The sequence below is a fragment of the Jaculus jaculus genome, chromosome 19, assembly GCF_020740685.1.
Source record: "Jaculus jaculus isolate mJacJac1 chromosome 19, mJacJac1.mat.Y.cur, whole genome shotgun sequence".
NCBI lineage: Eukaryota > Metazoa > Chordata > Mammalia > Rodentia > Dipodidae > Jaculus > Jaculus jaculus.
The window spans coordinates 35,651,202-35,675,359 of NC_059120.1; the positions used below are offsets into that span (position 1 = coordinate 35,651,202).

Genomic DNA, 24,158 nt, shown 5'->3' on the forward strand with positions numbered 1-24,158 from the left:
TACCTTTGAGATAGAGTTCACCAATGAGTCTAGACTGACTTTCTAGTATGACCCAGGGACCTGCCCAGCACTATGAGTGCAGGCGTGTACCACCATACCAGGCATTTTTACACGGGTTCTGGGTGTTGAACATGGGTCCTTGTGTTTACAAGGCAAGCACTGCCCTGAGTCATCTCCCCAACCCAGCAGCACTTTTCTTTTTTTTCTTTTTTTTCTTTTTTTTTTTTTTTGGTTTTTTGAGGTAGGGTCTCACTCTAGCCCAGGCTGACCTGGAATTCACCACGTAGTCTCAGGGTGGCCTCGAACTCACGGCGATCCTCCTACCTCTGCCTCCCAAGTGCTGGGATTAAAGGCGTGCGCCACCACGCCCGGCCAGTAGCACTTTTCAAAGTTCAGCTGCCTCATGTTTGTCAGTTTCCCATCTAATGTTCTCCTTTGAACTCTGGACTGGAGGCAGAAATAAAGAGGGAATGAGAATAGTTAAAACTGAGTGTTAATATACCAGGCCTGGCTCTAAACTCTGTAAACTTGCATTTAATTTGCACAGCACTCCTAATGAACGAGATGCACTCTTTGTTGCTCTGTCTGTAGATGAAAACACTGTCCTTAAGGAATCCAGGTTCTCCTACCCCGAGGGAGTGAGGTTCCCCATACACGCTGCCCCGGGCAGTGCTGGGGTGGGCATGTGAGCCCTTTCTAATTAGCTGTGGAGCCTCCAGTGTCCCCAGGTTCAGGACATATCCTCACTGCTCCTGAGGTGTCAGAGGAAATGCAGAGCGTATAATAAGAGTTGACCTCTTGCCCACCTGTCAGGCATGGACCAAGTTGCAGAGTTCTTCTCTTTTAAGCTCCTTAATGCTTCACAATATTTTGACATGGAAAGGCAAAAAAAAAAAGGAAATGCTTTGAAATATTTCTCTTCCCTGGATTCTGGCTCTCAGACCGTGGGACTGAAGTTGAGTCATAGGATTCTAGTTTAACATATGCAGTTACTATAGCAATTGAGGTTTCCTTAGTAACAGTTGCAAAAATAATCTGGCCCCAATTAATAATACATTCTAAAACTCTTTCTATTCTACACTGAATAACCCAGTTTTTTTTGGTGGGGGGGGCAAGAACCAAATAATTCAGGTGGTGTCATTTGCCTGGATAGAGATGTCATGCACATGTGGTGAGTTGGATTGGAAAGGAATGAAAAGGGAACCGGTTGTTTCAAGCGTTACAGGAGTGCACGTGGAAAAGTTGATCAACAGGCTAATGCCAGTGCAGTTTCCAGAGCCGGTAGCTTCCTGGAAGCCCTGCCCTGGCTTTCCAGTAAGCCCCGAAGCACTTGGGGTTTGAGGAAGGGAGAAGGCAGGGGATGGCACTGGGGCCCTACAGTCAGATGGGTGCTCCGTGTGCATTCAGAGGTCCTGTAGAGGTGTCTGGGCCGCAGTAGGAAATGGATCCTCAGAGGCGCTTTTGTAGCAGTGGTGCTGGGTGGGACTTTGCCATACCTTCTCTTTTCATATATTCATCACATTTATTTATATATTTGCAAGCAAGATAGAAGAGAGACAGACCGAGAGAATGGGTGCACAGCAGGGCCTCCAGCCCCCACATTTATAGCATTTGTCTGCATGGTTTTCAGACGTTTGACAAATGACACTCAGCCCTGTCTCTGTAAGGCCTCTAAGCAAGTGTGCCGGCCAGCTGGCTTGGAGCCCCAGGGTCACAACCGGCAAGCTCAGTCCTGTGCCTGGATGCCGCTTCTGCTCCTACTGCTGGACTCTGGCCTTAAGAAAGCCGAGCTCTGGAGACTAGCCGAGCGCCCCAGCTGGAAGAAGCGCCAGCTGCCCCGTTCCCCGTGGGGCCTGGCCTTCACCCCAGGCTGCCCTCAGCTGGCAAGTGGCCCAAACCCAAAGCATAGAGCAAGGAATGGGGCGGGTGTGGAGTGGTGCTCGCGATGAGACGCTCAGAATTACTTCTCTTCCTTTTTCGTACGGAAGGCAAGGGGTCAGAAACAGCGGAGTAAGTACCTTCATTAGATACGTTTTAGAGCTTGGCCTCTTGCCATCGTAAAGGTGAGCTCCGTCTTCATTAGCCAACAGGGCAGTTATGGGAGTCAGCCCTCCCTGCTGCTTTTGGACCAGGTTGGTGAGAGGAAGCAGAGGCTGGAGTTGGCTCTGCTTTGTCCCTTTGCTGTCACCATCTTTCAGCTCCCCTCCCAGGAAGACGCATGCTGCCACCCCCAGCTGTCTGCTGCCACGTGGCTCCACTGCGCGCTCATTCGCTCAGCCACTCGTGCACGTTCCAGCACCGAGAGAGCCTCCCACCACTTTCCATTTGCTTAAGTTTATTTTTATTTATTTGAGAGAGAGGCACGCAGCAAAGGAGAATGGCTGCACCAGGGCCTCCAGCCACTGCACATGAACTCCAGACACAAGTGCCACCTTGTGCATCTGGCCTGCATGGGTCCTAGGGAATCGAACCTGGGTCCTTTGGCTTTGCGGCAAGCACTTTAACTGCTAAGCCGTCTCTCCAGCCCCACTTTCCATTTTCTGAAGCCCATTCTTTCAAGCGCAGCGATGAGAAGGTCCACCAGCAGCAAGCTCTGAGGGCTGAGGACTAGTATGTTCTTTAGCAATTCCTAGCTTTAAGCAGCCTGGGGAAGCCGATTGAGTGTTCAGCAATATTGGACTATTGGAAACGCTTAGTCTCAGGTGATCAGGCTCTAGGATTGAAGAGATGAGAGAAAAAATAGCTAAGAAGGAAGGGAGGGCACGGTGTCCAATGAGACAGTGAACAGAGGGAGATAAGAGGTTGAGGGAGAGAAGGTCCAGGCAGGGATGTGACAGAGAACACAGGCAAAGAGGACCGCAGAGACCATGGGCAGAGTTCAGAGTAAGGTCATGGGGATGTAGGAGGTGCCTGAGGAGAGTTAGGACCGATGAGCAAGGGCCAGGTTCTGAGTAGGCTTGGTGCTGGCAAAAAGAATGTTCTGTTTAGAATCTACAGGCATTTGGGAACCATTGCACATTTAATCGTGGACAGTACATATGCAGTTTGGTGTTTTGGCTCATCGTCAGGGCTGATGGGGAGAGCAGGCAGGAGATGGGTGGTGTCTCTGAGCCAGGATGTGGTGAGGGGGAGGTCAATGAAGGGGTGCTTTACACAGAGCCCAGTTTTGAAGGAAACTTGTTCATGGTAAGTTCTGTAGGGACTGTGCTGGACGGGACTAGGCTTCGAGCCTGGACGTGAACTGGAGACAGGCCTCATTTCAGGACTGACAGCTCTGAGCTGCCTCTCTTCCCTTTTCAGTGACAAAGCTTCAGGTGAGCAAGTCCAAGAGAAGCCTCACCCTGGTGGAAAGCAGGCCCATTCAGCTGAACTGCTCCGTCAAGTCACAGACCAGCCAGAACTCGCACTTTGCTGTGCTCTGGTATGTCCACAAGCCCTCGGACGCCGATGGCAAGCTCATCCTCAAAACCACCCACAGCTCTACCTTTGAGTATGGCACCTACGCTGAGGAGGAGGGCCTGCGGGGCCGCCTGCAGTTTGAGAGGCACATGTCCGGGGGCCTATTCAGCCTCACTGTGCAGAGAGCCGAGGTCACTGACAGTGGCAGCTACTACTGCCATGTGGAGGAGTGGCTGCTGAGCCCCAATTACGCTTGGTACAAGCTGGCAGAAGAGGTTTCGGGACGCACAGAGGTCACTGTGAAACAGCCAGGTAAGGGTGGAGGTGTGGCTATCCTGGATACGTGTTCCTGCTATGCCTTCAGAGCCAGCAGACTCTATGGGACCCACATGAGACTGCAGCAGAGCACCCAGGGTGTGGCTGCAGTGCCCTGACAGTCATCCTGGTGTCTTGTTGACACTTTCCTAGGCTTGTTATGGTCCTGATTCTGATGGGACACACACATGAGTGTCCTTGGCTTTCACAGACAGCATCTTCCCTGAGATGCCAAATAGGGCCAGACACGTAGGGACTAGAGAACAAGCTGAGTCCTTTTTCAAGGCTCTGGGGCAGCTCTAGCAGTCTCCTGGTAACCTTGGTCCCCTGAACCTACAGTAAGTTTAGTCATTTCCTTCTGAGTATAGAAGTCAGCGTTTCTCTCAGATGGGGAAAGCCCCCGAGAAATTTTGGACCTATGAAAAGTCTCTTGACTTCAAATAAGAAAAGGGAAGTGATGATGGTGTGAGAGAGGAGAGGTGGAGGAGTGGAGGGGTGACAAGGACAAATGGGATAGTGCAAAAGGGATATAAGGATCGCTGACATGAGTTAGTGACATCTTTGTTACAGTTCATGTTAGCACTATGGATAGAAAATCGCAGAGTGCTGATTAGATCCTTGTTGAAGTTACCTTCTCATTGCTGGGATTAAACATCCAAATAAAGACAGCTGATGGGAGAGAATATTTATCAAAAACTTTTCAAGGGGAAACTTTATGGTGGCAGGGGACAGCATGGCATGAGCAGAGGCTGGACATCACCCCTGCCACAGCAGGTGGAAAACAGCAGCAGGACAATGAGCCAACTAACACTGGCAGGCTAGGACCTAGTGAACATCAAGGTTCACCCCCAGCAACACACCGCCTCCAGCAAGGCTGCACCAAGTTGCCATCAGCTGAGGTTAAAGCATTCTGAACACATGAGTTTATAAGGGACATCTGATTCAAAGCACCACAAACAGCAATTGCTTTTTCAGTTAAGATTTGTGGATTTGTGGCTTGCATCTTTTATTTTTTTTTAATTTTTTATTTATTTATTTGAGAGTGACAGACAGAGAGAGAAAGAGGCAGAGAGAGAGAGAGAGAGAGAGAGAGAGAGAAGAGTGGGCACGCCAGGGCTTCTAGCCATTGCAAACGAACTCCAGACTCATGCGCCCCCTTGTGCATCTGGCAAACGTGGGTCCTGGGGAATCGAGTCTTGAACCGGGGTCCTTAGGCTTCACAGGCAAGCACTCAACCACTAAGCCATCTCTCCAGTCCATTTGAATCTTTTAATCCTGATCCTTACCCTACACCCTATTTTTTTTTTTTCAGATGAAAAAAGTCACACATTATTAAGCCTTTTAAAAAATGTGTGTGTGTGTGTGTAGGGCTGGGGAGACAGCTCAGCGTTTAAAGATGCTAGCTTCCAAGGCCTGCTTGCTGGAGGTTGATTCCCCAGTACCCTCATAAAGCCAGTGCACAAAGTGGGGCATGCATCTGGAGTTGTTTGGAATGGCAAGAGACCCTGGCAAGCTCACACTCTGTCTCAACTAAATAAGTACAAATAAAAATGTGTGCATAAAGCCATGCATGGTGGTGCACACCTTTAATCCCAGCACTCGGGAGACAGAGGTAGGAGGATTGCCATGAGTTCGAGGCCACCCTGAGACTACATAGTGAATTCCAGGTCAGCCTGAGCTGGAGTTAGATCCTACCTCAAAAAACCAAAAAATAAATAAATAAATATGTATGCATGTGGCAATCAGATGACAACCTTCAATGTTATTCCTCAGGAATGCAACCCACCCTTTTTTGAGATAGGACTTCACCAATTATGCTAGACTTGGCTGGCCAGCAAGCCCCAGGGATCTTCCTGTCTCCCCCTTCCCAAAGACAGGATAACAAGACATATCAGTTAATTTTTTTGTTCCTGGGATAGAATTCCCAGAAAGAATCAGTTTAAGGAAGGACTTATTTTCAGCTTACAGTTTCCAGGGAAAGTCCATCATGATGGGAAAGCCTGGCAGGAGCAGACAGCCTGTGTTCTGTCATCACATAGCAGGGAGAAGGCAGGCAGGAGCAGACAGCTCATGTTCTGTCATCACATTAGCAGGGAGAAGGCAGGCAGGAGCAGACAGCCCGTGTTCTGTCATCACATTAGCAGGGAGAAGGCAGGCAGGAGCAGACAGCCCATGTTCTGTCATCACATTAGCAAGAAGAAGGCAGTCAGGAGCAGACAGCCCGTGTTCTGTCATCACATTAGCAGGGAGAAGGCAGGCAGGAGCAGACAGCCCATGTTCTGTCATCACATTAACAAGAAGAAGGCAGTCAGGAGCAGACAGCCCATGTTCTATCATCACATTAGCAGGGAGAAAGCAGTCAGGAGCAGACAGCCTATGTTCTGTCATCACATTAGCAGGGAGAAAGCAGGCAGGAGCAGACAGCTCATGTTCTGTCATTGCATTAGCAAGGAGAAGGCAGGCAGGAGGGGAGAGGGAGAGAAAGAAAACTTGCAGGACAGAGTTGTAAAAACCTCAAAGAGGTGTGTGGTGGTGCATGCCTTTAATCCCAGCACTTGGGAGGCAGACACTCCAAGATTACATAGTAAATTCCAGGTCAACCTGGGCTAAAGTGAGACTCTACCTCAAAAAAAAAAAAAAGAAAAAGAAAAGAAAAAGAGAAAAACCCTTCAAGACCCACCTCCAGGGACACATTTCCTCCAGGAAGGTTCTACCTCCTACCGGTTCCACCACCTCCGTGCATAGTCCTGCTGGCTGGGGTTGAGCATTCAAACACCAGTTTGTGGGGACATGCTACATTCAGGTCGACATACAAGCCTGCACCACCATGCTCAGCATGTAGGTTCTGGGGATCAAACCCAGGTTCTTGTATTTGCAAGGTTAGCAGGTTATTGTCCAGTCTGTCTCTCCAGCCCATTACTAAGCCTTTGCATGGAGGAGGTGGGTGGCAAGGGTGACAGCGGAAAAGTTAACAATCTTGCCACCCAAGAATAGCCAGAGGTGACATCATTCATGTATATTTTGGTGAAGCTATTTAAAGTATATGTTTGGGGTTTTTTTTCATTTTTGTCCTTTTAGTTGCAACAGTAATCTTCTAAGCATTATGAAATACGCAGACTGTAAATACTCAGACCGTAGTGAAGTGCTTAAAGAGTGGACGTGGCAGTGCTCCCTCCCCTCACAAGTCCCTCAGGGGCGCTGTTCCCCGGGCGATCTACATTACAGTGTTGAAGCTGTTAGAGTCTGCTGGTCCCGGAAGGCTTGTTGGAGCCCTTGGTGAAGTAACAGGGATGCTACAGCGCATGCTACTGGGAATGATACGACCTCAGTGCAGGGAAATGATGTTCATGAATTTTAGACCACCATCAATTTTCTCTTTCCGGACATCAGGAAGTCCTCTCTCCATCCGGAAAGGGAAGCGATTCTAAGGACCAGTGCCTAAGCACAGTAAACTAGGCTTTCTTCCCTACAGTTTTGATATTGACACCTCCACATATTCCAGCTGTGATGTTTTAATTCCTCACTAGGCCTATGACCCTAATTACATAGGAGGCTGAGGCAGAAGGAGTGAGCTCAAGGTCAGCTTGGGCAACTTAGATCTTGTCTCAAAATTTAAAAGTTCAAAAGGGCTGGTGATGCATGCATGTCTGGGTTGACTCCTGGTGCCACCTGCAGGGCTGGCTCCTGTTGCTGTGAGAGGGGCCCCTGGTTCGTTTGTGCCTTCGCCTTCCTTGCTGCCCCATTATTCAGTCATGTGTTTGGGGCCATTGTTGTTTGAATGTCTAATCGTGGGCCTGGCTTCTCCTCACCATCTGAGCCCACAGAGTCCTGCACCAGTGACAGTTGCTGCTGTGCGCTGGATCCCACGCACTTTTGCACACGCGATCGGGGACTTGGCACACTTAGGTACCACATCTGGGAAACGTGTCTGAGGTGTGCTGTACCTGGAGGTGCCATTCACCTGCCCTTGGGGAGGTGCCATGAGCTGCTTGTTCACGTCATTTCATTTCTCTCCTCCCTGTTCAGACAGCCGCCTGAAGCTCAGCCAGGCCCAGGGGAACCTGTCTGTTCTGGAGACTGTGCAGGTACAGCTCGAGTGTGTAGTCCTGAACCGGACAAGCACAGCCTCCCAGCTCCTGGTGGAGTGGTTTGTGTGGAAGCCCAACCACCCGGAGCGGGAAACCGTGGCCCAGCTGAGCCGAGATGCTACCTTCCACTACGGTGAGCAGGCAGCCAAAAACAACTTAAAGGGCCGGCTGCACATGGAGAGTCCTTCCTCTGGCGTGTACAGACTCTTCATCCAGAATGTAGCAGTGCAGGACAGCGGGACCTACAGCTGCCGTGTGGAGGAGTGGCTGCCCAGCCCCAGTGGCGTGTGGTATAAGCGGGCCGAGGACACAGCCGGGCAGACGGTGGTCACAGTCATGCGACCAGGTAAGGCTCATGTCCCCAGCCTCCTCACGCTGTTGTTTCTGCTTCAAGAACCCTGTTTTAGGTGCTTTTAATAGTGACTTTTCTAGTTACTGTCTCCAATACCTGGCAAGAAGCAACTTAAGGAAGCTGGATGGGTTTGTGTTAGTTCACAGCTTTAGGGAACAGAGCCCATTGTTGCAGGGAAGGCAGGGTGGCAGGGGTGTGAGGTGGCTGCTCGCTTTGCATCCAGTCGGGAGCAGAGACATGGCTGCTGTTGCTCAGTTTGTTGTCTCTCTACGTGAGCATGTGCTACCCAAGCCAAGGGGACAGTGCTGCCCACATTCACGATGGGCCTTCATACCTCAGTTAACTCTCTGGAAACACCTTCCCAGACACATCCAGAGGCATGGCTCCTAGGGGATTCTAGGTCCCATCAGGTTAACAATAGATTAACAGTTGCAGTACTGAATAGAATTACTACACTATTATTAGTTATTGACATGAATATTATCTGTGTTTTTACAAGATGTATTTATTTGCAAGCAGAGAGACAGGAGACACAGATGAGAGAGAGGGAAAGAGAATGGGCACACCATGGTCTCCAGCATTGCAAAAGAACTCCAGATGCATGGGCCACTTTGCGCTGCTGGCTATGCCTGGGTACTGGGAAATAGAATTCTGATCATTAAACTTCGTAGACAAGCACGTTAACTGCCAAGCCATTTATCCAGTCCCATTTGTGTTTTTTAAAATCTTATTTACGAGAAAGAAAATATGAAAGAGAATGAGAATATGGGTGTGCTAGGGCCTCTTGCTGCTGGAAATGAACTCCAGACCATATACCACTTTGTTCATCTGACCTTACCTAGGAGGCTGGAGAGATGGCTCAGCACTCAAAGATGCTTATGACTTTACATGGAGAGGGAATTTAACCCCAGGCTGGTAGATTTTGTAAACATAACTGTTGAGCCATCTCCCCAGCCCATATTGTGCATTTGTATTCAAAATTCTCAACTTTTTTCCTATGAATGGAAAATTGCACATCTGGTTTGGCCTATAGATTTGATTGCTTAATTAGATAGAATAAAGGTTCCCAGATAATTATTATAGGTCATCGACTGTTTTCTTTTTAAGGAATACATTCAGATCTGGACAAGTGGTTAATATGACAAAAGTCTGTAGCCATTTAATTCAAGAGTTAAGCTGGTGAGTTTTCAGTGGAAAAGAGATGATGCTTTAAATAGAAAGCAACAGATACCTCTAGCCTCCCCTCTCACCTCAGTAATTTTATTACTGCTAATGACTATTCCATGTGACCTTTTGCTTCTCCTCTATACTACTGTTTCTAACATATCTAAGTCCATGTAATTACTAAGTGTAGTTGTTACATTTAGACACATAATTAAAGCTAAGATGTGCAGAGTCCCTGTGGCGTTTACAACAATCACAACTTCATTGATCTGTGTTAGAGGAGAACAAATGTGACGCCTCTGGTGGTAAGGACGCTTTGTCTCTTTTCTTTCTTTTTCCTTCCTCTTCTTTTCCTTTCCTTTTCTTTTCTTTTTTGCGCTTCTGGGTGTCCACACTGTTGACCTTCTCGTCCCCGTGTCATGTGTGGGATAAGCCACTTTTGGCTGTGGTAGCACACAGGAGCTTCACAGGGGCGCTGTGCCCCATACGTCGTGGAACATGCTTCAGGGAGGTGAACACGGTCTTTGTTACTGGAAGGGGCGTATTGTTTCATTCCCAAGGTTTGCTTACAATGAAGGGGAAATCACCCCTACTTTGACTCACTCTGTTAATAATTTTTTTTTTGGGGGGGGTCTACTTGTTTCTTTGTGTTCCCACTGTTGCTTGGTCTAAACAGAAGCAGAATCTCACTGTTGTGATTTTTTTTTTTTTTTTAACCAACCCAGCGTTCATTGCTGAGCGTTATTTGGTGTCATTGAATGCAATTCATTACCATTGTCCCTGACTGCTTAGCACTCTTGTGTGTGGGTGTTTCTCCAGGATCTGTTTGGAGATATAAGTTGAATGGATAAAGGATTTGTAAACATAAAATCTGAGAGTGAGGGGGTAAAATACATGAAATGGTTGTAGGTGAGTAGACGTGAGAGAAAAGTCCATACATCAACCACAGACCCAGGGATAGAGAAGTCAGAGTAATGGCCCAGTAGCAAACTTGTTTGAGGTGAAAGAGACAGGTGGGGTAGAATTCGATCTTGTGTCTTACCCTTAGAAAATGAAGACAACACCAAATAATGCTTAGCAGTGAATTTTGAGTGTGTAAGGTTCAGAAGTGACCAAGACCACAGAGACAACTCTGTGGCAAAGATAGAAGTTTTTATTCAGGAAAAACATGAGGACTGGCTCTCAAAAGTAGAGTGGTCAACTTGAGGTTACAGATAGTGGGCTTTATAGAGCGCTTCAGTTAGAGGAAGGTAAGGAAGGAGGAAGTAAAAGAAAGGTTTCTTCAGGGGAGATCTAAGATACCCAGGGTGTGACATCAGACCAGTAGTAATCTGGTGTCCTGAGAGATAAGGGGCAGGACACCCAGACCTGGGGCGTTGGTAGGCAAGGAAGGGATGATGGCTGGGTGGTTCCTTGGGGAATGTGGATGACCCACTCCCTGGTATCTGTCACTCCCCACTCCATTTTGTCCTGACCTAACATTCTAGCCTTTTGTTAATGATAAGAGTTGCAGATTAATTGTTTTATGTTAACCCTAAGAGCGATGAGTTCTTATGCTTGGAGAGTCTAGATAATGCAGTCAATGGGTCTTTCCTCAGGGCAGGTGATGAGGAGGCAGTTTCATGGTGGCTAGAGGTGGCAGAGTGGTGAGATCAGTAGCGCCAGTGTAGCATGTTGTGATGACTTGGTCCTGAGTGAAGCAGAGACTTCTCTCATACCGTCCCTGTATTGAGCTGGCTTCAGGGCAGTCGCTGGCAGATACCTGTTATAGAGAGGTGAGGGAGATGGGCTCTGTGCAGCATGTGAAAAGACAGAAGGGAGAATAAAGGAGCTTGTTATTCTTATCAATAATGCCAGGTATAAAGGGAGGCCGATCATTCAGAGGTGAGAGATAGAGGGCTTGGGGCAAGAGAGAGGAGACAGAGGGGCATTTGGGGATCAGGGGAAGAGTAGGAACACAAGAGAGTTTAAGTTTTAGAGTGTCCATTGGGGTGGGAGTGTACTTATCCCTGGATGAGATAGGGTAAGGGCTAAGGAAAGAGGGGGTCCGAGGAATCGCTCTGATTCTGGCTAAGGCAAGCGGGAGGAACTGGGGTCAGGACAGGTGAAGCTAATCTGGGCCAGGCAGAGGCAGAAGGCATGAGTTAATATTTGAGTCTAGTACTGTAAGTCTGCATCAGACAGGGAAACCTATTAGTCCGAATCATTGTTTATATTGTAGTTACATTTTCTAGTTATATTTTTCTCATTGGGTGGTTAAGACTGTTTAGGCTACCAGAATTAACTGCATATTTTGGAGGTCAATAATGGCTCTATAGGAGAGACTTTCAGGGACCCGTGAGGAGTTCTGTGACTCTCATCTGCTAGGATAAGTCAAGGCCATGATGACCAGGTGGCCCTCCCTCTTTGTGGGAAGCCTGGAAGACCGGTTTTCTTCCAATGTGACTCTCCTGTTGCAAACACACTGACTTGGAACTCATTTCTGGGTCTCCACATCCTCTCTGGTCAAGAAGAAAGGTAACTTACCAGAAGCTAGAAGTCAGTATTGTCCCATCATCTCCTGCAGCCTACTGAGCTGGAAGCAGGAGCCAAAATATTGGTTATCCTTTTAACTCCAATGTTTCCAATTGATTTTGGCTTCTACATATGGTTATTACTCAGAGAGACTGTACATATCTGATTAACAAAGCAGATTAGTTAAAAAAGGGTGCAGAGCAGATCTGGTTAGTGAATGATACAATACTTTAAAATCATTCTGATTAATATTTAAGTTTAGTTGTCAGGTGAAAGTGTAAGCTATATCTGAGACATAGAAAGCACACACATTTTATTTTTTTTTAAGTATCTGTCAGTTATAAGTATAGGCAGAACATTTTAGTAGTCCTGAAAACAATATTTTTATAAATTATTTTATCATAACTTTAAGGCAATTGATTTAATCTAGAAATTGTATGCCAGGAAGAAGACAAGACAGGATAAAAACTTAGCTTAGCATATGTGTTTGAAAACAACTTTGGCTAGTCTGTATACCAATGCAAGTACCAATTACCCCCCAAACTGAAGTAGAACAGCAATTTAAGATTATTTTTAGGGTAGGAAACATGTTTTAAGTATTAATATCTCTATAATCAATAAACTAGAGATACCATAAGTGAGAGAATTCATTAAGTGAAATAGTGACTGAGAATTATATATAACTAAAGAAATATTTATGACTGTTGCATAAAGCTTTGATAAACTATATTAACATTGTTTGTATTTTCATGTTTTAAGTATCAATATCTCTATAAGCAGTGAACTTAAGGTGTCAGAAATGAGACAATTAATTAAGTGAAACATTGACTGGGACTGACTATACATAGCTCAAGAATAAAATAAAACTTGGTCATTATTGAGTTACATTAGAAACAGTATGACAGACACAAAGTAATTTCTTAAATAAGTACTTTTTACCGTTGAACCATTTTAATGAGCTAAAGAACTATTTACATGACTGTTACATTGTATATAGTGGATTTTTTAAGATATTGGGAGCTTAGATTTTCTAAGGACAAAATCATAATAAATCACTTTAAAAATATATACTTCTTTATTGACAACTTCTATACTTACATATAGTAAACCATGGTCTTTCCCTCCCCTCCCCCACTTTCCCCTTCATAACTCGGCTCTCTGTCATGTCCCCTCCCTCTCTCCGTTAGTCTCTCTTTTAATTTGATGTCATCATCTTTTTCTCCTATTATGAGGGTCTTGTGTGGGTATTGCTAGGCACTGCAAGGTCTTGGATATCGAGGGCAAATTCTCCCTGGACAGTTGGTATGTAAGGAGTGGTACCCTTCCTTTGGCTCCTACCTTCTTTCTGCCACCTCTTCTGCAGCGGACCCTGAGCCTTGGAGGGTGTGAGATGTTTCAGTGCTGGACACTCCTCCGTCCCTTCTTCCCAGCACTGTGTTGCGTTTTGGGTCATCCCAGTGGTCCTCGCCCTCTGGAAAGAGCAGCCGATCTCTGAAAGCTCTGCGGGCTGCACTGCCACTGGGGGCGGAGAGCTAGAGGTTTGCGGTTCTTATGGTGGGGGATGGGAGAGTTCAGACTTCTGGGGTTGTTCTCAGCTGTCTTTCCTTCAGAATTCTTAACTTTGCAAGAAGGCTGATGGAGTTTAAACAGCTGTTGCTTGGTCTCTGCTGCCGCCGCCGCCTGGCGGGACGGCGCTGGGCGGGTTGCCGGCTGCGAGGGCCTCAGTGGGGCTCCGGCCATGTCCTCCTTTCTGAGGATCTTGGTCTCTCCAGCTTCTCCGCTGTGTCCAAGAATAACCTATACTCCTTCCCTTTGCAGAAGAAGAGTATATTTTGCTGGGGTTTTGCTTAAATCGCTCCCTAGGCTGGTGTGGCGTGGCTCCTATGCCACCATCTTACCTGGAAGTCCATAAATCACTTTTTATGAGGCTTAGATTATAAACTCAGTGATAATCATCTAACAAAACTAGCACGAACAAGACAAGAACCATCTTAAAATTACAGAGTTTTAGCCAGGCAATGCATGCTTATCAATAGCTAAACATCACGAGCTTTGCATAAATCAAATTACAATATTCTGATATCTAGAAAAATCTGATATTAACAAAAAGTAGAGTTTACATATTTAAAGCCCATGAGGCTACAGAGAGTGAACAATGAACAAAAGATCTGTTGACAGAGTTTAAAATAAACAAGAACTCTATATTACTTAGTACCATTTTTGGCTTAAATATGAAGACATGAAAAATTAGATAATTGTTAAAGCTCATCAGAGGTGGGATACCTTTATCATATATATGTATAATGTATGTATGTGTATATATATAATTTATGAGGAGATTTAGTACTTTTAAAAGCTAAATAAGATGTCCATCAATCTATATGTTAGTTCCTGAAATTAAGTTAGCTATATTAAACTTAAGCTGGGTTTACACAGGACACCAATATGACTCCCTGGCCCGTTAGGGTGAACGGGGCCTGCACCTCCCATGTGGGTAGAGGCTGTACAGGTTGCAACTGTCGGCTCTTTAGCCTGTTAGTGGGCAAGGAGGGCACCTGTGCTCCCGGTGGCGAAAGCTGCTGGCTGTGGAAGATTAAAGTGGTTGGCAGTGGAAGATGAGAGCTCAGGAGGGAGGCAGAGGGTGTTTCCCGATATAGTGCAACTGAACCAAAAGGCGCCCCTTGGGCTACGGTAGATCAGAGAGCGAGAGGCCCAGGTGTTGAGTGTGTGTCTTTCTGGAGACCTGGGGTTGGGGCCTAGCGGCCGAGGGTTGTAGCCTGGCATGCCGTCACGGCTTCCACGAGGAGGGATGAATCCGAGAGCAGGCAACCGAGAGGGACATTCACGGAGGAGGAGGGAGGAGATGGGAAGAACAGTGGGGCCGCATCGTGGTGGGTGTGAGAGCCTGTATCAGGCAGTGATGGTCCGAGGCCTTCCGAGGGCCGAATGGCAGCTTGGTGGTCCGGTTAGGGACAAGGAGGTCTGGCCGCCTAAGAGGACAATCAGAAGCCTTCCTATCTCAGTCAGGGCACCACATGTAAGGTTCAGGAGTGACCAAGACCACAGAGACCACTCTGCAGCAAAGATGGAAGTTTTTAATCTGAGAAAAACACAAGCTACCAGGACTGACTCTCAAGAGCGGAGCAAGTCACCTTGGGGTTACAGAGAATGGGCTATATAGAGCTCTTCAGTCGGGGGAAGGTGAGGAAGGGGGAGTAAAAGAAAGGTGTCTTCAGGGGAGATCTAAAATAGCCAGGGTGTGACATCAGAATAGTAACCTGGTGTCCTGAGCGATTAGGGGCAGGACGCCTAGACCTGGGGCATTGTTAGGCGAGGAAAGGATGATGGCTGGGTGGTTCCTTCAGGATTGTGGATGACCCACTCCCTGGTATCTGTCCCCCCACCCCCATCCCCGCTGTCCTTGGTGACTCCATTCTGCATTTTGTCCTGGCCTAAGAGAATGAGGAAAAGAAAAAGCAGAACAGTGAGATTCTGTCTCTGTTTAGACCAAGGGACAGTGGGGAAAATGAAGAAACAAGTAGACAGTTGAAGTATGGAGAGGAGACAGCCTGTTCATGGAAGGAGAGTGTGGGAAGGTGGACATTGACTCCATTCAGGAACTTTGTATGGAGCCACTAATGTGCTCAAGGCTTTGGGAAGGCCTGGAACCCTGGAAGCCGGCAGACCAGAAAGCAAAGGAACAAGAGGTAGCCAAGAGGACCTGAGGTACTCAGGTACCTCTGACAGCATCTTCTGGCTTCCTTGGACACAGCAGTCACAGGCACTGTGTGATGCCGTGTTGGATCCTGAAAGAGAAGTACAGGACAGCCCTGGCCGAGAGAACAGCTCTCTAGACCTTGGTCACCTGGCAGCTGTGCTGTCTGTAAGGATAGGCGGCCAGTTGTGTGAGTTAGGTTCACCAGGGGAAATATTCATATCGGTCCCATTCTTCCTGTGAGACCTCAGCCCATGCTGTCAGCTTGCCAATTGGCACTTACTAAACTTCCCTATGCCTGGAGCATACTTGGGATTCTGGGTGGGCCAGGAAGGTGGAGGGGCTCTGCAGGGCTCCACAAAAGCTTAGGAACCCCAGCTTTAGGTTTACCTTCAAGCAACATTGAACATTTTGTTGAAAGCCTAAGACAAGTTGGAAAGTACCAGTTTCAGTTTCCATTCAGTAGAATCTGACTTGGTAAGCTCACTGTAGATGTTACGTTTATTGTCTTTCATAAACATTTTGTTGGGCTGGAGGGATGGCTTAGCCATTAAGGCATTTGCCTGCAAAGCCAAAGGACCCAGGTTTGATTCCTCAGGACCCATGTTAGCCAGATGCACAAGGGGCACATGCATCTGGAGTTTGTTTACATTGGCGGGAGGCCCTAGCATGCCCATTCTCTCTCTCTGTGTGTCAAATAAATAAAATACTAAAAAAAAAAATAAAAAATAAAAAAAACTTTTTTTTTTTTTTTTGGTTTTTCAAGGCAGGCTCTTGCTCTAACGCAGGCTGACTTGGAATTCACTCTGTAGTCTCAGGGTGGCCTCGAATTCACGGTGATCCTCCTACCTCTGCCTCCCGAGTGCTGGGATTAATGGCAAGTGCCACCGCACCCAGCCCTATTGTCTGTCATAAACACTTCGTAAGCAGTGAGTTCCTTCCTTGGCATCCATCACAGTAAGCCAGAGATAAAAGGAAAAACATTCAAATTTCCAGATGAGACCCTGCCTGGTGGTGTCTGTGAGCGGTGACTTACCTGCCTGGGTCACCACTCAGCCATTGCTCTGTGTTTCCTGCCTACGCTGGGAGAGCTTTGTCCCCTGGTGTCTTCTTGGGCAGTCGTTGCTCTGAGGGGCCGGCCAGGGCAGTTGGCCCTTCACCTTCATGCTTTGATCAGCATGTTTACCCCCTCGGCTTTACTGTGGTTTAGGCAATGAACTGTGCACACAGTTCAAATCCCCAAGTTCTCGGATGGATATATTAATCTTGTACTGTTGCTATAGCAAATTATCACAAATGTGGTAGCATGCAAGAACTTCTTCCCTCGCAGTTCTAGAAATCAGCAGTCTGGAGTAAGCGTGCCATCACTGTCACCACTGCCAAACACCCTGCAGGTCCTAGGGAAGAACCTCCCTCTTTCCTCTCGGCTGTGGTGGCCCAGACACCCCTGGGCACAGAGTTGTGTCTCTGCAAGCTGTCTCTCCTTTCCTATTGGCTTTCTGCTCTCTGTGTGTCCTGTCCTGTTCTTACAGGGACACTAGTTATATCTTAATCTGCTTGGTTACCATAACAAAAGTACATAGTGCTTAACAGCAGGAATTCTCATTGGTCTAGATTCCGGTGTTGGTGTTCCGAGGCCAGGGTTCCGGCCTGGGGGGTGGGGGGATTCTGGTGAGACCTCTAAGTCCTGGCGTGAAGATGGCTGCATCCTCCTGGTGGGCTCCCTGGGCCTGTGTGCGAGTTCCTAGAGAGATCTGCAGCTTACAAGGCCACCAGTAGTATGAGCTCAGGCCCATTTATGACCTCACGTAACCCCAGTGACCTCCTAAAAGCCTCACCTCCAGATTCGGTCACATGGGGGATTAGGGCTTTAACATGTGAATTTGACGGAGACACAATTTACTGGATTGAGTACCTACCCTAATCCAGTCGGACCTTGGTTTAGCCAAGTATGATGTCTGCAAAGACTGTCTCCAAATGAGGTCACATTCTGAGGCTCTGAGTGAGTGGACATGGATTTTGAGGGGAGCATTTCAACCATTGCAGTGAAAGTGTGCCTTCCTCCCTGGGTTCTCGACAGAGCTGCTTCTAAGAAACTCTCCCACAGATCTTTGAAATATGTATAAATAGATCTGTGGCTGTCACAATAAAATGCTTTTCTCTGCAGACATCAGCGTGTAGAATAGTGTTTGGTGTGCAATTGTCCTTGTAGCCCCACATCTCTGCACACAGTGCTCACTGCCTCTGTGCGTTTCTAGCAGCTGTACAGAATCCCAGGGCATGGCATTAGTATAGTTAATATTATCAGCAGTGACATTTAGTTGTGAGCAAATCAGCCTTGTCTCCTTTATCCCTTGTCCTTCCACAGATGCCGCCCTCCAGGTGGACACAGTGGTCCCTAACGCCACAGTGTCTGAGAAAGCAGCTTTCCAGTTGGATTGTAGCATCGTGTCTCGCTCAAGCCAGGACTCCCGCTTTGCTGTGGCCTGGTATTCCCTCAGGACTAATGGCGTTGGGAAAAGGAGCAGCCTTGGCAGTGAAGAACAGGAAGAGGAGGAGGAGGAGGAGGAGGAGGAAGAGGACAGCGAGGACCCAGCCGAGCGAGTGGTGCTGCTGAGCGTAGGCCCAGACGCTGTCTTTGGCCCAGAGGGCAGCCCGTGGGAGGGCAGGCTGCGCTACCAGAGGCTCTCGCCCCTGCTGTACCGGCTCACCGTGCTGCAGGCCAGCCCCCAGGACACCGGCAACTACTCCTGCCGCGTGGAGGAGTGGCTGCCCAGCCCCCAGAAGGAGTGGTACCGGCTGACTGAGGAGGAGTCTGCCCCCATTGTCATCCGGGTTCTGGACACAAGTAAGTTTTTCCAGTTACAGAGGAAAGGCATTCTAGCTGTGTTGAAATAAATCCAGAGCTTGATTACGGTTACTCATCAGATTTCCTGCCTGTCGTGGGCATTCGTGGGTAGAGTTTGAGATGCCGTAGAATTTGGTATACCGATCCAAGTACTTGACCTTTGATTGGCCATGCAAAAATAGAGGTTCCTGTTAAAGTGATAACATGGTAATAATTTTTATAATAAACTTGATGCTCCACAAGAGTCTATTTAGTAAGATTTCATTTCATTTCTCAACTATCTTGTAAGAATTCATTGTGTGAGTATAATCATTCAGGGTTCTTCTGTTACGTCTTAGAATATCAAACCCAGTCTCTCTTCAGTGAATTATCAAGTGTCCCAGACTGGGGGAGGGGAGAAGTGACTCCTCACTGTCAGTCATTCCCCCCCCCCCCACCGACATTTCTGCATCATTTGTAGTATGGAGGCTGCCTTGGGGGTTTAGGTGGATTTTGCTTGGCTGCTGGCAGAGACCAGCCTAGAAAGGCCCTGGTACCCCAGGAAAGCCACGGTCCTAGCAGCAGAGCGGTCCATACTTCAGCATGGTTTCTTTGTGTAGAGGGATGCTCACCACGAACAGAGACGGGAAGATACATTTGTTGGTTTGGGTAATTTGTTCTAACAAAGCACTCTTTTGATTGGATTTTTTTTTGGTCAAAATGTAAAATGTATCAGACTGAAAATGGTGTTTGATTCAATAACGTTAGACTAGAATCCAGAATTTAAAAAAAAAATGCTAGAATTTCATCTTTTCAGTTAAAACGTTTTATCACATTTTGCTTGGGGGTTGTGAGTAACTCAGTTCTTTCTCAGCCTGAATCACCTCCTCTTAACATGGCATTAAATGAGATTGAGATTTTATAGGTTGAAGGTGGTTGACCGTCAGTAATTTAATGTATGTGGCAATCCAGTAAGTATAAAGTGTGTTAACTTTCCTTAATAATACTGATCATTAGCTGTGCAATGGAAGGAAAAAGACAAAAAGCCTACATCGAGCATGAGCTGTGGTCCACTGCATAACCCAGCAACCAGAGTAAAAGAGAAGGTGTGGAGGCCACACATTATCAGTGGACACCTACAATTATTAAGCTCTGTGGAGGATGGGGCTCACCACAGGCCAGGCCAGGCCGAGGTCTGATGAGTTGAGCAGCCTGACTGATGTCCAGGCACCTGGCTTCATGCTCCTCTATGGCTACATCTGTGCTCTGCGCTCCCATACACACGGGGCTCTGCCAGTGGCCCACAGTGGCATCTGAAGTGATCATGTGAAGCAGGTGTCATTTCTGGTGCCACTGCTCTCTGAAGCTGGCAGGAAGGGAGCATGTTAGGTTCCCCAGACAGGAGGTTTGTAGTGGAACTAAGTGGAGGGGTGTGTAAACCAGAGCACACGGAGGCCGAGCATGAGCTGCAGTCAGCTTCTTTACCGAGCTGGACGCAGTTGAGTTCACAAGCAATGAATGCTTCTTTTACAGTATGATTCTCAAGCAGAAATACTGGAGCTCAGTGGAAAAGGAAGCATTATAATTGTGAATGGGAAGAGGTGGTGGTAGGAGAAGAGTCCAGGGGTCCCCCGCCCAGTTTCCGGTACTGGAAAAGGCAGGGAGCTTCTGTCAGGGCAGCTGAGGTCCTTGGGAACTCTCATGTGCAGTCCGCGCTCACCATCTCTGCCCTCTTGTCCCCCTGCCCCCTGCCAGGCTCCAGCCTGCAGTCACTCATCTGCTCCAACGACGCGCTCTTCTACTTCGTCGTCTTCTACCCTTTCCCCATCTTCGGCATTCTCGTCATCACCATCCTACTTGTGCGCTTCAAAAGCCGGAACTCCAGCAAGAACTCTGACGGCAAGAATGGGGTGCCCCTGCTGTGGATCAAAGAACCGCACCTCAACTATTCCCCTACTTGTCTGGAGCCCCCTGTACTCAGCATCCACCCGGGCGCCATCGATTAAGGAGGACGGCACCCCAGTGGACGTCGGCCCTGGAGGAGCTGCGGCTCTCCCTCCCTGCCTCCTGCTCTGTGACGACAGCCACTGAACCTGCCTCGCAGCATCTGTCAGACCTGGAAGCGTTCGAAGCTCCAGTTGGTCACAGAGATGGACTGCCTCCAGGGGGCAGTCTTGGTTGGTTAGCTATTCGCCCAAATGTGATCCTGCCGTCCTAGGTTTCTAGTTTTTGGTTCTGGTAATGTAGCGAGTAGCCTCAGGTGCCACATCTAGTCACCGATATCTAGTATTCTCAGATCCATGTGACGAGGGTTCTCATTCTTTGTGACGTACTCTTTTAAGGTCCCTTTGTTTTACCCCTTCCAGATCCAGTAATGTTGTGGACAAGTTTCTCTTATATACAACTGATGGCAAGAGGAAGAATGACTTTATAGTAACAAGGAATCTCTTCCAAGACATTTTGTTTTTGCACATTTGAAAATGCCACCCGCAGATCAAAATATACCCAAACATTTTTTTTTTTTTTTTTTTACTTTCTTAACAAGACTTGGAAAATGTGTGTAGCGTGGGCCCAATTTGTATCTTATCTTTTCCCTCAGCTGGAGTTGTTGGAATGACTTTGTAGTCAAGATGAAAGCATTGAATTCTGCTTCAAAGAACTGCATATGTGCAAGCAGAATCCTGCATAACCCCATTAGGAGTAGATGGTGCTCAGCCAGCCTGTCAGGGAGGCAAAAAAAAAAAAAAGGCTTTATTCTGTCCTTGCCAGAAAATGAGGAAACTACCTTGGAGGGTGGGTCAGAAGCTCCAGGCAGCGCACAGTTTCCCAGCCCTTATTGATGATGAGCCAGTGAGCAGAGAAGGCGAGGAAGGCTGGGTGTTGCCAGGAGCGGTCTCAGAGGCCTGGGGCAGGTGGCTTCTCTGTGGGGGTGCTTTGCCAAATTCTCAAGGGGAATTTGTGGTGAGTCTGAAGAGGTGCCCTGAGCCGAGCACAGTGGTCACTCTGCCTGCCCAGTAGAGGCACTGGGCCACCTTGCTGAGCTTGGCATAGTGTGGCAGTGGCTCCTAAATCCTGACACTGCAGCATCTGGAGGAATGTCTGCCTCCCTGGGAGCAGGTTTTGCAACTCCTTCCAGCGAGCCTTCTTGAGTACTGGGGTCTTCCTTATTGGTACTGACCTCTGCCCACACCTCATGGCATCTTCTTCCTCACCATCCTGGCAAGGTCCAGGCAGGGCCTGGGCTTGGGATGCAGCACATATATTGAGTGGGGTTCCCCTTCTCTTTCTTGGATCTTTTTGTCATTTTAGGCTATTTGGTTATGTTTTAGTGTGTCTGCTCCGTTGGCCAGGTCCTAGCTGCCACAGAGTGACGTCATTGCTGACTGTTACCTTTGCTCGCTCTGCGAGGGAGCCTTTATGTCCTGCTTCCCCGCACTTCACTGGCCAAATGTGCCATCGTCCTTTTTGGAACTCAGTTCATAAATCTCAAGATGGACCCCATTTGGAAAAATCCACTAGGAATCTTGAAAGGCAATCTAATGAGAAATTCCTTTGGAAACAGGCCCTAAGAATAAACATTCTAAGGGAGGCTGTGGAACAGCCTCCCCCACTTCCCTCCCCCTCTCACCCTCCAGCCCCGTGGGTGCAGATCTTTCCAAGAGGTCCGCAGGGCGCGTGGGCTGCTCAGTGGTGCCGTGCTCTACTGCGGGGCTCACAGACCCACCCCCCCTCCCCTCCCCACACTCCGGTTCTCCGAGATGGCAGGTGGGCAGCACCACCTTATCCCTCTGGTGCCTGCCCTGCTGATTCTCACTTAAGCTGCACCAACATGGAAGAGGTACCGAACTGACCCAGCCATGAAGAAAGAATGTCTTTTGCTCCATTTCTTCATTTCAGGGGTGTGGGCGTCCAGTGGGAAAGTGCTGACTCCAAATCTTTAGGCTGAGTCAACAAGAGACTGACTGTTCCTGTCTGAGTAGACAGATGCCGGAGGGCTGCCGGGATTAAGACGTCAGTTCGAATTGGTTCCCAGCAGTAAAGAGTAGGCGTTGCACATACACGTGTGGAGCAATTGCAGAATGTTTGACAGGACGAAAGAAACCGAAGCCAGTATTTTAACAGTTGCTTTTTGTGTGTATTTTCTGCGGGACTGGGAATACCATCAAAGATTGAGCTTTTTGAGCTTTCTATGAAAAACCGCAGGACTTTTCTGTGGCCATTTCTATGGAAATGTGGTGCCAGATGAGTGGTGATGGTGCCCTCCAGTGGCTGCGAGACCTTATTGCACATTGTTGCTCAGAGCGGAAAACTGCTGGATACTCACGGCTTAGTACTGGACAGTGCTGCATTGATGAGAACCTGCGCTGTGCCGGCGCTCCCTGACGCAGACGTGCTCACGCCCTCTCACCAGGGTGTTTCTGTAGCAACTTTTCATATTCTTTTCAAACAATGGTTTCTCTGCGTTCATTGTTGAAGAAAAGAGATAGGGTAAGAAAACTACCCATGCATGATGTAGAGAGCTATTGATTTGTTTCGTTTTTTAAAGGAAAAACTATTTGTAACATGTTGCACTAAGACTTTTATATACACTTCAGAGACCTGTAGTAAATTATGTTGACAATATGGCTGCTTGCATTTTCTGGAGTCTGATGCCTGTCTTCCCCTCACTTCTCCAGCCACCTTCCCTGTGAAATGTGCTGTGGTGGGTGCCCTGGAGTTCTGCCCTGGGTAGTGGCTCACTGGACTCAAGGTCCATGAGTTGCAGCTTTTATGAGCATGCCCTGCCTCTAGTCTGAACTATATTTTTCTACAAATGGTTAAAAAAAAAAATCACTTTCTCAAGAGACTTTGTTGCCATATGCTGAGCTATCTCGTGACTGCCTGTGTCCTGTCAAAGGCTGAAGCCAGCGTGTGTTGTGGGCATCATCTCTGGTGGGAAGTTTGGGTGAGGAGGAAAGCAGAGCAGAGACACCGGACGGCTTTCCGGGTCACCAGGGCCTCTGCAGCAAAGCCGCTGTCTCCTTTTCAAACCATGAAGTTCACCAGGTCTGGGAAGGGGGTCAGCAAGCATTTTCCAGGGTGGGGTAAGGGCAGGAGCTGGGTGGTCCCTTATAATGAGCCCAAGAAATACACCTGTCACTGCTGTGAGGGGCTGGCCACGGTGCACACTAGTCCGTGTGAGGCTGATGGAGGCCAAGTGATATGTGCGTTTTGGAACTCCCCCCATGGTTCCTTAAACTTCGCAGAACATTCAGAGGAGCCGAACAGAGGGCCAAAAGAAAAGGGAGTACTTCCCTCCCCTCGCCTCTCATTCCCATCCCCTCCTCTCCCCTCCTCTTCTCTCCCCTCCTCTCTCTCCCTCCCTCCCCTCGCCTCTCATTCCCCTCCTCTCCTCTCCTCTCCCCTCCTCTCCTCTCCCTCCCTCTCCCTCTCCTCTCTCTCCCTCCCTCCCCTCGCCTCTCATTCCCCTCCCCTCCCCTCCTCTCCTCTCCCTCCCATTCCCTCTCCTCTCCCTCCCTCCCCTCGCCTCTCCCCTCCCCTTCTCTCCTCTCCCCTCCCCCTTCCTCTCCTCTCCTCTCCTCCCCTCTCCTCCCCTCTCCTCTCCTCCCCTCTCCTCCCCTCTCCTCTCCTCCCCTCTCCACTCCTCACCCCTCCTCTCCTCTCCCTCCCTCCCTCTCCCTCTCCTCTCCTCTCTCTCCCTCCCTCTCCCCTCCCCTCCCCTCCTCTCCTCTCCCCTCCCCTCTCTCTCTCCTCTCCTCTCTCTCCCCTCCCCTCCCCTCCTCT

The 24,158-nt window shown here is 48.3% G+C and overlaps 1 protein-coding gene across 2 annotated transcripts in view; it reads left to right on the forward strand.

The window, feature by feature from the left end:
• Positions 1 to 22,997, forward strand: part of Igsf3 (immunoglobulin superfamily member 3) — a 111,630-nt gene extending 88,633 nt beyond the window's left edge. For both annotated transcript variants that reach the window (XM_045138882.1, XM_004667521.2), the window contains 4 exons: positions 3,301 to 3,711; positions 7,741 to 8,148; positions 17,916 to 18,395; positions 20,130 to 22,997. In XM_045138882.1, coding sequence (XP_044994817.1) covers positions 3,301 to 3,711; positions 7,741 to 8,148; positions 17,916 to 18,395; positions 20,130 to 20,380 — 1,550 coding nt within the window. In that variant the 3' untranslated portion in view covers positions 20,381 to 22,997. The remainder of the gene's footprint in view (positions 1 to 3,300; positions 3,712 to 7,740; positions 8,149 to 17,915; positions 18,396 to 20,129) is intronic.
• Positions 22,998 to 24,158: the final 1,161 nt, after the last annotated feature.